A 14693-nucleotide genomic window follows, 5' to 3' on the forward strand; every position below is an offset into this window, starting at 1 on the left:
GGTTTGGGTGCATTCCCAGCCCAAGGCGCAAGAGTCCAAGCAAAGTGAATCATCAGTGATGAGGCCTATTCCTCATCTACTCTCCTCTACTTTCTTTTCATGTATTCAAAGTTGTGAGTTAAATCCAATATTAAAAAGACTAAAAGTTCACTGCTACGCTCGCAGCTTTTTGATGCTGTGCCAGCAGAGGTTGGCCAGTATGTTTAACAGTCAGCTGGTTAAATGAATCAAAGTGACAATGCTAATGTGATCATGTTTAGAAGGTATAATGTTGACCATGTTCACTCTCTGACTTTAGCATGCTAACATTTGCTTGCTTGCATAAAACCATCAGCTCATGGAAATGAGCATGCACCAGCATGCTAAAAAGGTTTAAAACCACAATGCTAACATGCTAATGGTCAGCAGATATAAACTACTACAACAGGCTGTTCACTCTCTTAGGCTAACAGTAATATTATTGACAAGAATTTAATTTTAAACCATGATAACGGACAAGCTGGGAGATGAAAGTTAAGACTGCAAACTTCTGAAGGGCACATGAATGTCTGAAAGTCTTTTTATAGATGTTGACACATCATGGGGAGAGTACATGTCAGTACAAAATTTCAATCTCTCCAACTGTGGTAAGAAATATATTTCCCTCTATACCAAAGTGTTGGACTAACCCAACCAACAGTGTGTGACCAAGACCAACCTGTAACCTTTGAAGCTGAAAAGTGAAGTGAACACCAATCTTCCAAAAATTGCAATTTCTTGACTGGCTGCTTTTGCTGGCTTAGAAAAAAAACCCTCTACATATAGGCCTATATACAAATAAAATAAAACAGAAAACAATTTGTCTATAGATTGGTATTGGTAGCCCGATGTGTATTAGTAGTGCATTATCCCTTTTTATTTCATGGAGTTGAATACTTGTTCAGTTCGTGTTGTTTTTCTCAGTTTCTCTTTAAACTTTGTACAAGTACAAGTGAGCAGTGAGTGTGCCAATTTCTGTCCGACAAGCTTTCTCAGCTGTTTTAGACCTATACAGTATATGTTGACATGTATATTAACAACTCTGGACAGTTATAACATTAAAAACAATATTTTGCTGTGGGAAACACTGTTGCAAACTCTGTCATCAGCCAGCTTAGCATAACTTTATTTCTCTCCAGCTCCAGCCTTTTGTCCAAGTCACTTTTGGCTCCAAAAAAAAAACCACAGTGAAAACAAACTTGACACTTAAATCAGACGATTACATTCCAATCGGTAAAGTCAAGATGGCTACATCCAGAGTTTTATACAGTCTATGGCTTGGGCTAAAAAATGTCTTAGCTTTTCCAGTTATTTCCACTCTTTGGACTTGTTATATTTAGGCATTTAAATACAGCTCCATCTTTTCACTTTATCTGCCTCTGCCAGGAGCTCAGGAAAACTCTAGATATGTAGCACACAGAAAAACAACTTTTCACAGGGCTAAAAATAATGCAAAAAATTATTCAGGGATTGTCTTACTGTGTGGACCAGTGCGTGTCAGAAAGAGAGAAAGGCATAAGAAAAGACAGAGTGGGGGTGAGGGGGATATGGAAAGAGAAAGAAAAAAAAAAATCAGTCCCCATTGTGTTGATTCTGTAAATCAGCCACCATTGCAGCCTATTTCCTCCTAAAGCACTGCAGCGTTGAATGAAGCCCTCAGACGGGACCTTTCTTGATCTTTGTGGCGATGCATTACCAGGTGCACTGGTGCATGTGCGCACTCATCGCTCACTCCAGCGCCTGCTGTATGAGATGCCTCTGAGAGGGGGGTTACAGCCACACTGGATGCCTCGAGTGACAGCATGATGCAGTAGGCAGGGAGACGCTTCATTCACAATACATGGGTGATACTGAAGCAGCAAGCGTTGCAAGTAGCATCTACCTAGCTTGTACTTGAAAGTGTACTGTAATATGAAAAACTGAAAAAGACTCCCCAGAGTGTGAGAAATCCCCAACCTAATTCATAATCGCATGGTTACTAAATCAGCTCTCAAACTGCAGTCACGTATAGGAAACCTGGTGTCAAAATCCCATATCAGTCGCTGTTATCTCCTCTCATTACTGTAAAACCCTGTTCACACAGCTACTCCTTTCACTTCATCTCCTCTAACCATGATAATGAGCCTTAATTGGAGTGTTTCAAATGGCTTAAGAGGTAGAGAAAGATGTTTTATAGTCTGGATTATTACTTTAGCAAGGGAGGGGGAGAAGGCCCCAGAGGAAAGGATAAAGTGGCAAAAAGTGTCTTCATAGATCCTCTATCTTCTGTAACCAACGGATACAACTTTTTATATGGGGACGAAAACAAGGTTTTTGGAAACAGTGTGTATTACAGTTCAGTGCTCAGTGATAGCATTTATTCTATACGGTACATTTTTAAACTTCTCTTCTTCATACAAGAATCCACCAACTTAAGTTCCTAAATGTTATCATTGAGTATAGTTTCAAATGACAACCTCTTAAGGTAGGAGACCATTGGCATCAGATTTTAACAGCTAGAGATACTCAAAGCTCCCGTGAGCAACTTGTGGTTTGTGATGGTTTTGGTGCCCCCTGTGGGATAAGCAGTGATCTCAGACAAACTTTATTATAAATGCATAATGTGATGTAAACTCAAAATGTATCTGTTTTGGCAGTGTGCAGTTAATCGCCTTGTCTGACACCTACCAGGGGTGACAGGCGTAAAACATAAAGTCGGTCAGAATAAAAATAATCGATCTTCATTCTGATGGTCTTGTTTGCTTTTTTAGATCATAAAGAGGTATCAGTATTAATTTTAATCTTAGTCATGACCAGATAGAATCTCCGAACAGAAGCTTTAATTACACAAGTTCTCTAATTTGCAAAACAGGCACTGTCTAATAAATAAATGTGCTCTGATCTCAATGGCATTTAGACTCAACCAGAGACTATTCTTTAAGAAAGGACAAACACTTGTGATCCTTTTGGGACCATGCATATCTACAGGAGATCTAATATGAATAGGTGTTGTATTAGCCTAATATCAGGCTTTAGTATTGCCCAGCTTGAATGGTTGTCTGGTGGTGATGTTCTATAAAAGATCAGTGAGACCAAATCTTTAGCAATCAAACTCCAGACATTATGAGTATTGATTTCTTTTTTCTTGTCACTTCGTCTTGTCTTATTGTGATGGACCAAAGGTCTGACTGACATCAGTTTCTTTTTGCCTGAACAATGTCAACACAGATGTAGATTTTACCACATTGCTGGTGAATAATGACATACTATATATACTATAATAGAGTATAATACAGTGCCATCTATATGCATACAGCTCCAGAAACAACCTTTATAGACTTTTTTCCTTTTTGAGGCGTTGTGTAAACTTTGATTTTAGAAGGATTTTCTCAATCTTTATTTGCTTATGCAGCACTATACTTAAAGTAAAATCTTAATTGTTTTTTAAAATGTATTTCCATTTATGATTTCAACATGTACTGCTGGGAAATGTTAATTGCATTTCACTTTATTTTCACACACTTCATCGGTTGATAATTGTATTAACTGAGACAATCATTGGGAGGTTCAGAAATAATATATTACATTTTCTTATAGATCAACTGATTGAATATTAGACAAATATTTTCACCTCTTATATTGCTGTGACTTTAAAGCTGTTTGTTTGTTTTTCAGCTCTGTGTTTACCTTGTTGAAGCTCCTGAAGTACGCCGCCTTTTCGTCCGGGTACTTCTCTAAACGTCGGGGTCCTTTACTGGACGCCTTCTTGAACACCAGCCAACACCTCCGGAATATCTGACAACAGAGAGAGATAGCAACCCTGTTACTGAAGAACAACCCCGAAAACCACAGAAACACATCGAGGTAACCAAAGATACAAACTAAAGCAAAACACAGACTGTCAGGACAGGTTGATTTAACCACAGTAAATGGACTCAACATGACAGCATATCAACAGCACAGACAAATCTGCTCCGATTTAACAAAAGCAGGGGGAAGAGAAATCAATGCAAACTGTGAGAATTCAAGTGTGTATTAACCATTAAAATCAAGAAAACATTTAAAGAAATAAACACTCTTAACAAACTGAGAATGTTTTGTCATGAAACTAAATATAGATTGGTGATTGTTAGAAATACGCACAACTCATAAAGATTCAAGATTTTTTTTATTTGTCCTTTTTCCTCATTTATCTGCATCCTTAAAAAAGACAAAATGGTGTTCTCCCATTAGCTCTCTTAAGTCCTTGAAAATAAAGTCCTATCCTGATGATACACTAAAGAATGCTGTTAGTAATGTCAATTTGAAAGTAAAATCTCCAAACAGAGAAGTGAAAAAAGAAAATCAAACCATTACACCTCATTGATCAAACGCCTCTTAATAAAACTAAATGGGATGTATTTCATTCAAATGTTATTATCTCATGCCGTATACCTTCATTTATTTACTGTAGTTATCAGAAAGGTCTGTTTAGGACAGATGATTCTATTATCATAAGGAGTCACTGATTTCATTATAGTTTTATCTCCTTATTATTGGCTCAGTGGATGTGAAGAAAATAAATGTTCATACTTTGGTGAGTTGAAGAATTAAAAAAAAATCCTTTAGCAGCCATGTTAATCAGAAAGACATATGAATATACCATAGCAAGGTAAAGCGTTGGCACACTATCTTACACTTAATTCAAACTTTTAGTGTTAATGGCTACAAATTTAACTTTTTTCAAAGATCTGTGAATGGCAGAATCCTAAAAAGCATTCTTTCTGAATCTTATAACTCTAAGTCAATTCAACCAAAAAACTGCCTTACAGGCTACAGTATGTTCAATACAATTCAAAAAATCATTTTGCAAGGAATTAACTTGGGTCAGTGAATTTGATCAGTTTAAGGATTTCCTTCAAGTTGGCAATTATCTCCCTTAATTCTGGATCTTTAATTTGTTCAGTGATTTATTCCTTTGTCTTCCAATATGTCTGTTAATTGACTAGTTTATAGTGTGCTGGGCACTCACACTTGCCATCCCATGAGTCTGAGGGAATCCCCTCAGTGCTGGGTCAGGTGTGTGTATTTAAGACCAGGTGTAGGAAGCCTTCATATCAACCCTATGGGTTCCAGAGCTCTGTGATGACTCACTGGTTATGTCTGAAACACAAACTCATTACCTACCACTTACTCCCTACTCCCTTCTCTTTAGTAGACTATATAGTGCACTAATTTGTCACAATAAAAAATAAACTTTTCAGACACTACTCACTCTCTCACTCAGTGCTATCAGAGGGAGTGGCAGGTTAATTCATTGTTTTGCTCTTGTTGAAGGTATGCAAGTCTACAGAAGCACCACAAGAACATGTTTGCATGATTTGCTCACCATTCAGTTTCTCTGTGTGTTCGTGTGTATGTTGGTACTGGATACCCCCCCCCCCACCCCCACCCCAACCAATCACTTGCAATGCTTGTTGTAATCCCTCTTGGATAACTAAGGAACTCCCAGTCTGCATTTGGAGTCCCAATCCTCCTAAACCTCATGACACAAAAGGACAGATACAGGCTCCAGCTTCAAGCGTTAAGCTGAATTTCAGAATATGTACAAGTTTAAAGTGTTTTCAAATACGGCCAAATTACTCTTAAAAACTGCACGGAGATTTGATCTTAAGAACTTAATAACTGAGTTTCAGCCTGGTGTAATGCGCTTCCTTTTATGAAGGCTGTGAAGAGGCCTACTGATCTGTTTCGTTTTCTTGCAACACAATGTGAACACACACCTACACACACATACACAAACTGTCTCCGTGTGTGGTGCAGCAGATTACTGTGCATTGTATTGATTACTGGACCACAGCCTGGCCCATCTGCATGCTGAAGATGACACGAACACATCTGACTAGTTCAAGGTCAAATCATTAAAGGGATACATGAACAAAGACAAGCACGCATACACAATACTGAGATGAACACACAAACCACTAACCACAAAATCTTATCTCTTCTCACAGATCAACTACATTCAGAAATATGTGTGTATGTTTCTTAAGCACCTTAATGTTGTCATCTAACAGCATGTTATGGCAATTTAAGATCTGAAATGATTTCTGCTTTTATAACATTTCAAGCAATTCAAAAGTTTTTCCAACTGTTTTCTTTTTACTCTAAACCCCACATTTTGAAAAACCTGACTTTCCTTGGACACCAACATCTCTGAGAATCGATTTTTAAGAGCTTTTGATATCATTAAATCTGCTCCATTATATAATTCCACAACTGCACTCATAAAGCATTTGGAAAAGGCAGAATTTAAAAAGAACATATGAAAAACGTTCTCACAAAGGCTGTATCAAGGTGTTAAAAGCCAATATAGACAGAGCAGTGCAGTGGAGAAGCAAAGGAAGTGTGATGGGATGGACAATAGGTTATGAGTCCTATGTGGCTGCCTATCTCTAATAATGGGACCCTTCTATTTCCTGCTGGAGACAGGCGCTATCACTCTGTCTGATGTATGATTGCCCTGGGCCTCATGGTTGTGTTAGGGAACCATGGATGTACGATTAATTTGTTTACTCATCTGGTGTACTTCATAAAAGGCCCACAGAGTTGAACTTGGCACTTTGCAGTAATTGACTAGAGTGGATCCCTAGGTCCTTATCGGTCTGCCTTGATGGGCTTGCATTCTAGTTAAGTGTTGCTGAGGCCCATTATAAACAGCAAGCAACACAAAATAAACCGCTACACACTAATGCACCGTGGATCATTCTCGGACCGTCTGCGAAATGCTTTCACAAAGTACGGAAACAAGAGATATGTGATAAAATCTTACAGAATTTATTACAATAATGACACACTTACAAATCATGAATCAAAACTGCAGCCTAGACAGAAATAAAAGCATACATGTGCATCCATCTTTTCAATGACCATTATCACATTTCCGGCTATCAAACCCAAAAATTAAAGCTAGCCTCAATTCCACTTTGGGAGCTTGAGTCTAAGCTATGCTGCCTGCTTGCCGCACACAAAGTAATCCACCCTAGGAGTGCTCAGATTAAGTAATTATACCAGCACAAAAGCAAGCTCAGTGAGATAGCTTGTGCATAATAAGAACTAGGGGGTATGAATGGAGAGGGCTTAATTTTGCCTGTTCCATGGTTGTCAATGCTTTGTGAAGGCGGTTCTATTCTCTGGCTGCTGGTGGGTCCGATTCAGAAACACTCATACACTGATTGTAATTATACAGGCGTGAATGAGACTCTCTGATGGTTTGGTGCAACTTATTTAATGCCAGAGCAGAGTATAAAACACTATTTGGCACTGAAAATCAAGTCACAAGTTACAGGAGAAAACAAAGATGTGTTTTTACTTTTAGATGTCATCTGATACTGTCTGAAAGCAGTCCCCACCTCAAACCATCCTGTGAGTTACCTTTGGCCCATCAGGTAAGCATTCCAAAGCTTTATCTCCAGAATTAAATATCCAAGGCATAAAGCAAACAACAAATAAAAATGGATTTGGAAGGTTTACATAGGCAAAATGGCAGGATTGTGGCCAAAACCGATGCTGCCTTTGGCTTTGATTACGGCAATGTGCAGAGGCTGGCCGGCCGACCTTTTCATCCACAACCTCTGTTATTCTGTTTCCTCCACAACTCGCCCATATTGTCCTGTGATTGTTTTTTTCAACATTAGGTCCTTTTGGACCTTGAATGTTTGATTTACATCCATCCACAACTTCCTGTTTTTAGAATTGGTCTACTCCCATTACTACTCATAGTCATTCAAATCAATTATTTTAATCAAGTAAGACACATGTAAAGCTACCAAGAATGCAGATAAATAAAGGCGTCATCAATAAAATTGACTTTTAGAATCGTGTAATAGACCCTGTAAATAGTAGCCTATCAGAGCAGTCCTTGGGGACTTTGGGGAACTGCAGCCCGAGCACTGACAGTGGTGGTGTGTAGGAAAAGGACAGACCGGCACAGCAACAAAACCACAAGACTGCAATGACAACAGGGAAACTCAACAGGTATAGTGGTTTAAAAGTTTGAGTTATGATAGTCATAGGTCCTATTTAAATTATTAAATCATAATTTAGGTGTGTTGCTGACTAAATAATAACTCTAAAAGCTTGCTTGAAAATGGAAAAATATTATATTTATATTTATATATTTATACAACAACGGTCATGTCTGCTAAAAACAATGCCATATTTTGTGTAACTCACGGAGATAAAATGTAACACTGGCTGGCTGAAAAAAGTTGATTTGTTGAAAATCCAAACAGGTCTCAAGGTATGTTACAAGTGAAAGTTAATATCAGGGCATCCTGCAAGTGTCCTAGGGGTAGGTGTGATATAATTACATTTCATGGCCGGCTCCTCTCCTCGATATCTTTACTGCCAGACGGACACATAGGAGACGGGTTAGCATGACTTTTTGAAATTTTCAAAAAAATAGATTATTAACTGTTTGAAGTGCAGAACACAGATCACGTGTTGCCATAAATGGTCTTTTGGCACAAGCTTCTCCATCTGGTATGGAAGCCTTTTCTGACTTTGTGTGACCGTGAATGTATACTTATCTGCTTGTGGAGGTCTGAGAATACACATGATAGACTCTAAATTAATCAATTGGAATCTACAAATTACAAGCAGCTAAAGATTGATTTTGCCATGTGCATTTTCTAATTAAGCAACTTCTAAGCAGGGGTCTATTTCTTGGAATTAAATGAATTCTTAAGGAGCTTTTCCATAGGCCTAGTTGCTAATTCTGACGAATAAGTAAAATGCTTCTTAGACAAGAGCGCTGTCTCATATGCACTCGCACACATCCTCCATTCAGCACACGTACAACTTCCACCTTCTCAGCACTTCTTTATAATGAAGGGTCAAATATAGCCTCAAAATGTAAGTCTCTTGAAAACCAAATAATTGATTTGATCCACTGATTAAAATGCTACTTTCAGTGCAGGGAAGTACCAGCAGGTCAGGAGGATCGCAAAAAATTCGGAACCTTACGTCAAGATTAAAATAAATACTTTTATTGTGTATTAATTTGAATTCGGGGAGGTGGGATGAGCCCACAGGGTCACTGGAATCCAAATGAAATTAGTTCATTAAAATTGAACACTTCATTAACACAATCTTAGAATGATTTATTAAAGAAAATCCTTTTTTCAAAAAGACTTGCCCATAACTTTGCATTGTTAATGAGTGTGTGCATGTGTGTGTGTGTGCATGAGTATGTGTGCATGAGTGTGTGTGCATGAACACTGTGATCAAATTAAAGCAGCCATGCAGTTTCATTTTGTATCCTCAATTTCCGCACACTAAATGTTAAAAACTAAATGTTGAGGCATATCCAAATCCTTAAAATATCTATGTGCAGTCACTTTGATTTGGGTTTAACCTGCTGAAGGCAGCTGTGACAAGAGAGGCTACATTCCAAAAATGGAACCCACAAAAGCCCAGTAAATATGATTTTAAATATAGAAATCTGTCACCTAGACGAGTATAATCTACTTAATATTCTGTTTACAGTACCCATGCACATAATATTTTGACAAACAAACAAATGGCATCTTGGAGGCCTTTATGTTTAAGATGCTAGAAAAAAAAATACCCTTTAATATTTATCATTCTAATACAATAATCCTGAACTAAACAGCGATGAACTAAACCATATTTAATGTGTGTTTTTTGACCATTTTGCTGCAATGGGTGGCGTTGGTCGTACGACATCATAAAGCACTTCTTAAAACACATGCCCATGGACTACAGATGTAAATTAGCTTATAGCTAACTGGTTCAGCTAACAGGCTGTACACTGTAAAATTAATAATACAAATTTAAGCTGGTATTTATGAGTTGCAAGAAGAAAACAACTTATGAAAAAGGCATATGATAACATAGGCCTATAAGGATTCTTAAAAAAATGCATTTGAAGGATTCTTGAAGGAAAGTAATTTCGGAACCAATAAAACAAAGGCCCAAATCGCTTGCAAAACTGTATCTATAAAAGCGAGGCCAAGCTCGTTATCCCTGTAAGCTCTCTTCCATGAAGAACAGTGGTGAAATCAGTTGTAAAAAAAACCTGGAGAACAAGGATAGAACGGAATAATTAGAGTTGTAGGCAAACTGTGAGAACCAGCTTGAAGAGCTCAATTCTTTGATTACATTCGCAGCATCAAGTGAAATCAACACTGAAAAGGCTTCAGAGTGTCTGGGGCAAATTTGAATTCCACTTCTTTAGTTTTTGCTTAGTTTAGTGCTACCCCTGCAATGTGACTGACCTTGAGCAAATGTGTTTATTTGAGTTGTTAAAACTCCCAAGGGAGTTTTCATTTTCTAATCATCATCTGTGTGGATTTCTTCTACAAATGTACGACAATTATTTGTATTAAATGTGCAACCCAACATCTCCTGTATGAGATCCTCTTTCTTCAGGTTTGAAATGCGACTAGGTCATTATTTTCTATGAAAATCGACGAGTAATTTCCAAACATAGCAAGGATGTGTGTAAGGTAGGAAGAGGCAAAAGCAGGGAACATTTGAAGGGCAATCCATTCACTTTTAGGGAGTGTTTGTGGCAGAGAAAACACTTCAGGAGGCACTTGGCAAGGTACAGAGAGTTCATCAACACCACCAGCTCTACTACGACAACCACACTGAGACTGTTGTTGGAGGGGGGCGGAAGGAGGATTAGAGCCAAAGTACGATTCCAGACAGACAGATGGAAGCAGACTGTTTGATGGGCTTTTATAAATGACTCAAAAGGAATCTGAAAACACATCTGTCTACATTTTTTAAAGAACAAATCCTGCTTTGTAGTGCAGTGACATTTTATGTTACTATAAATGTCTTACAGTTTATCTAAGGTTCCTGTCAGGTGTTACTATCCGACCAAATATTGGGTAATACCATGTCTGAAAGGTTTGGTGGAGAGTGTAGGGATTCTGACACCTCATGGTCCCCAGTAATGGTCCATTTTTAAAAGTCATTTTCTATGCACTGCCTTAAACGAGCTAAAGTCCATTCACTCCATGGAGCATTATCAACTTTCTGGCATATTTAAGAACTGTCTCGTCCCCTCAATAAAATATGGGCCTTTTTTTCCCCCAAAGGCAAAATCACTTGTCATTTGGACGAACTGAGAAAGTGTCCTCTAAGACATGGGAAATGATTTCCAATGACAGCTGGCTTCAGGTAGATGACTAATCACACGGCGGAATAAAAATAGCCCCCTGTTAAATTCTCAGGAGCAGTGGGGAATATTGAAACACAATCATAATACCTCAGAGGCGCAAAAGCATTTATTACTCCTCAGATATTTGATCAAAAAAAAAGGGACAAATGTGGGAAGAGTTTGTGCCCTCTGGATGATTCATGTGTCCTACAAACTGATTTAAAGATGATTAAAGCTGCTCTTACAGGCAATAGTAGACATGAGAGCTCTTCAATCAAGGTACTGTAGCTGCGTTACACTCAGACATGATAACAGGACGCATTTAGCTGGTACTTGGCTTGTAGAATATGGAGCTATCTTGACAGGATTCTGGGGAAGAAAAGGAGTGAATACATCACCATGTAATCATTGTTTTTTTCTCAGGGTTAGTTGCGCACAGTTTTCTTGGATGAAGGAGTGTTGGAATGGATTACTGCTAGGGCTGCAGCTAATGGTTTTTTTGTTACTGTTAATCTGTGATATATGTTTAGCTTGTGGCATTTTAGCACTTCAGGTAATTATTTTCAAGTTTAATACCTTAGATGTGTGACTATATGTAAGGGTTTAGGTGCCGTGCATACACATTTTTAAGCTGCTGTGGAGAACTTCATTCTGTTGTGCTTTTGATATCAAATGACTATGAGGTATCTTTTTTTCTGTCCGTTATCATTAAGTCTTAAAATACAAAGTCGTGAAAGACGCTCATTACACTTTCTAATAGCATAAAGTAAAATTTTGAAATAACTTGTTTTTCAAACCAAGCATTCAAAACAGACTTTCCATTTACAAAATAACAAAAAGCAGGACATCCTGATTGAGTACACATCTGGATCAAGCAGGTTTTGGGCTTTTTCTCTTATTTTATCACAGAAACGACTATTCCATCATCAACATGTTTGTTTTAAGTTAAATTAATCGCTGCAGCTTTTGTAATCTTCAAAGAAGCTTTTGAAAAACCATCCCGCTGACACGGCATGGCTCTATCTGTGTTTGTTTCTCTGTCAAACTCCCAGCCACACTAAGGATGAAGTCTTCCTTCTCATTCAGCGCTGCATACGGTTTAGTGTTCCCCTGATGATAATGACGCCTGATGGACTATGACAGACCGGGCTCGGCAATATCAGCTCGCGGTGCTCGCAATCAATTTCAGACGGCGGCGGGGTGTGTGCCACGGTCTCCATCTTTCTAATTTGATTTGTTATCAGGTTGGACAGTTGTTACAGCAATCATTGCTGCGATCACTCCATCACCACGACCCCCACTCCCCCCCCCCCCCCCTTTACCAAAATCCTCCAAGGACGACTAAAACATTTTAACAATTATCCACCAAATGCGACTACAAAAAGTTTCTTCTAATTGCACCCCTGCTCAGTCTATTACTCTCTTCCCTCGCCGCCAGCTGTCATCTTTGACTCGATACATAACTCTCATCTCACCCAACTTTCTCAACTCTTGTATCAAAATATATCTCCTGCTGCTGCATTTTAAAATGTTTGGACATCCCATAATTTTATAATTCGCCCCCGACTACAGCTGTTGGCAGGGTGGCGAGCCAGCCGCGCCCCAGTTAATCATAGATTACTTTATCTGGGCCATTCCAAATCCTCATGTGTAATGCAGTGCTACCTCAGCGGCAAGTAATCACTGCCCCCCAACTCCTTACTAAACACACACACGCAAACACACACATGCAGGCACATGTCCCCTTCTTACTCTCCTCCCCTAGCCCCTCTCTCTCTTTCCTTGTGCCCTCTTCTAAATTTCGCCTCTCCCATTCCTCATCTCTTTCTTGTGTCTATGCATGATTGGACATTCTCATCAAACATTCATGAGCCAAACTGGTCCCAGTATGTAATAGCATAGCATTAGAAATCATTATTCCCACTTGTTGAGGGTCTTGGCTCCTCCTGGGTGGCAAACACACAGAGTATCCACAGAGTATCCATGTCTGAAAACTGGACCTACGGTCACAATGTGGCATGATATATGAAGAATATCAGGTTCCAGCTGATTCCTTTCCCAAAAAAAGGGTCCCTCTGCCCGGTGTGACAAAGTCTGCAAGGACAGGTGGTATTACAACGACCATAAAAAGGCCTGAAATGAAAACAAGACTATAACGAAAAATGGAAGAAAGAATGAAAATAAAAGGGAGCACGAGGGAGAGAGGGCCAAAAGAAAGAAAGTTTACTTAAGGGACTGGTTGGAGAAGTGAAACTAATTATGAGGTGGTGAGAGCAGCTGTTGAAAAAGTAGAGTGTCGAGCTAAGCCAGAGCCATGGAAGCAACTGGCCGCAGGCCTCCATTAGGATTCATGATAAATTAGGCTTTTAAATAGGACTTGTGGTCACAGCAATGAGGATAAATCATAATGAGTACTTTTAGGTGTACCATTCACAGGAATTCCTTTTCTCCTCGCATCAAATTTGAAGAATAATGACATAAAACTACAAGCCAAGTCTTGTTATGCCACCTCTGCTACCAGTATCAGCACCCAATACTGTCTTAAATGCAGCATTGTGAATAACGAGTACTCCAGTTAATGCACTAATCTGATACTATAATTTATTGGCCCTGCAAAATATAAACAGGTTTCAGGTAAATACATTCTTAAAGTGATAGCAAAAGTGCTAGCAAAGAGTTTAACTGTGGATGTGTAGACAAGAGGAAACTTAGATGGAGGGACTTGGGGAGTATGGAGGATAATCGCGCCAAATTCCTGATACGATGAGCTGCCATCGCCTCAGAACTTAAAGCATTTGGTAGACAAGCAGGTGTCTATCGTGTTAACTTTGAGGCATACTCTGTAAGGTTGTTAGATTAGTCGTGAGTATACATGGCGACATAACCAGGTGTTGAAAAGCTTAACACATATCTGATATCGGGACAGCTCTAATTCTCTTGCACATAACATTTTAAGGGCACAAAGAGTCTTTCTCATGTCGTTTCTTGTTACTGCTGGGGAGGCAAGAAAGCAGTTTGACCCACGACCCAACAACATCAGAGCGACTGTAGAAGAGCTTGTTTTTGTAGGCGAAGCACAAAAATAGCAGCAAATGATTCTGAAGGAGATGTAGGTCAATATTGAAGTTTCTCTCTCAGGTGTGAGGGAGTGAGAGTAGAAAGGGGGAATAAGGGGCTATATAAATGTACTGTCACCCTGATGTATTTGGGGCAGGGAAAGAGTCAAAATGCAAGAAAACATTGTGTTTTTACGTAAGGATGAGAACAAAGGATTACACCGCATTCATAATCCAATAATCCAACAATTCAGTTTCATAATGTTGTCGTGTGCACTGTTGCAAAGTTATTCTATCACATACTTCAGCCACTATTGATTCCAGTGACCCTGAAGTTGGCAGGCATTGTTGGCCGCAATGCAACGTGGACTCTTATCCATGTGTAAAACATTTTTATGGCGTGGATTTTCTGCTTTAAGTCATCATTATGACAATTGCCTGCTCTTTAAACCATCCCTCATCTAAAC

The 14693-nt window shown here is 38.9% G+C and overlaps 1 protein-coding gene across 1 annotated transcript in view; it reads right to left on the reverse strand.

Moving 5' to 3' along the window:
- dok6 (docking protein 6) overlaps positions 1–14693 on the reverse strand; it is a 50104-nt gene that overhangs the window by 22840 nt on the left and 12571 nt on the right. Inside the window, exon 2 of the mRNA XM_061064055.1 lies at positions 3685–3792. Coding sequence (XP_060920038.1) covers positions 3685–3792 — 108 coding nt within the window. The remainder of the gene's footprint in view (positions 1–3684; positions 3793–14693) is intronic.

Source organism: Labrus mixtus, chromosome 19 (genome assembly GCF_963584025.1).
Source record: "Labrus mixtus chromosome 19, fLabMix1.1, whole genome shotgun sequence".
Taxonomy (NCBI): Eukaryota; Metazoa; Chordata; class Actinopteri; order Labriformes; family Labridae; genus Labrus; species Labrus mixtus.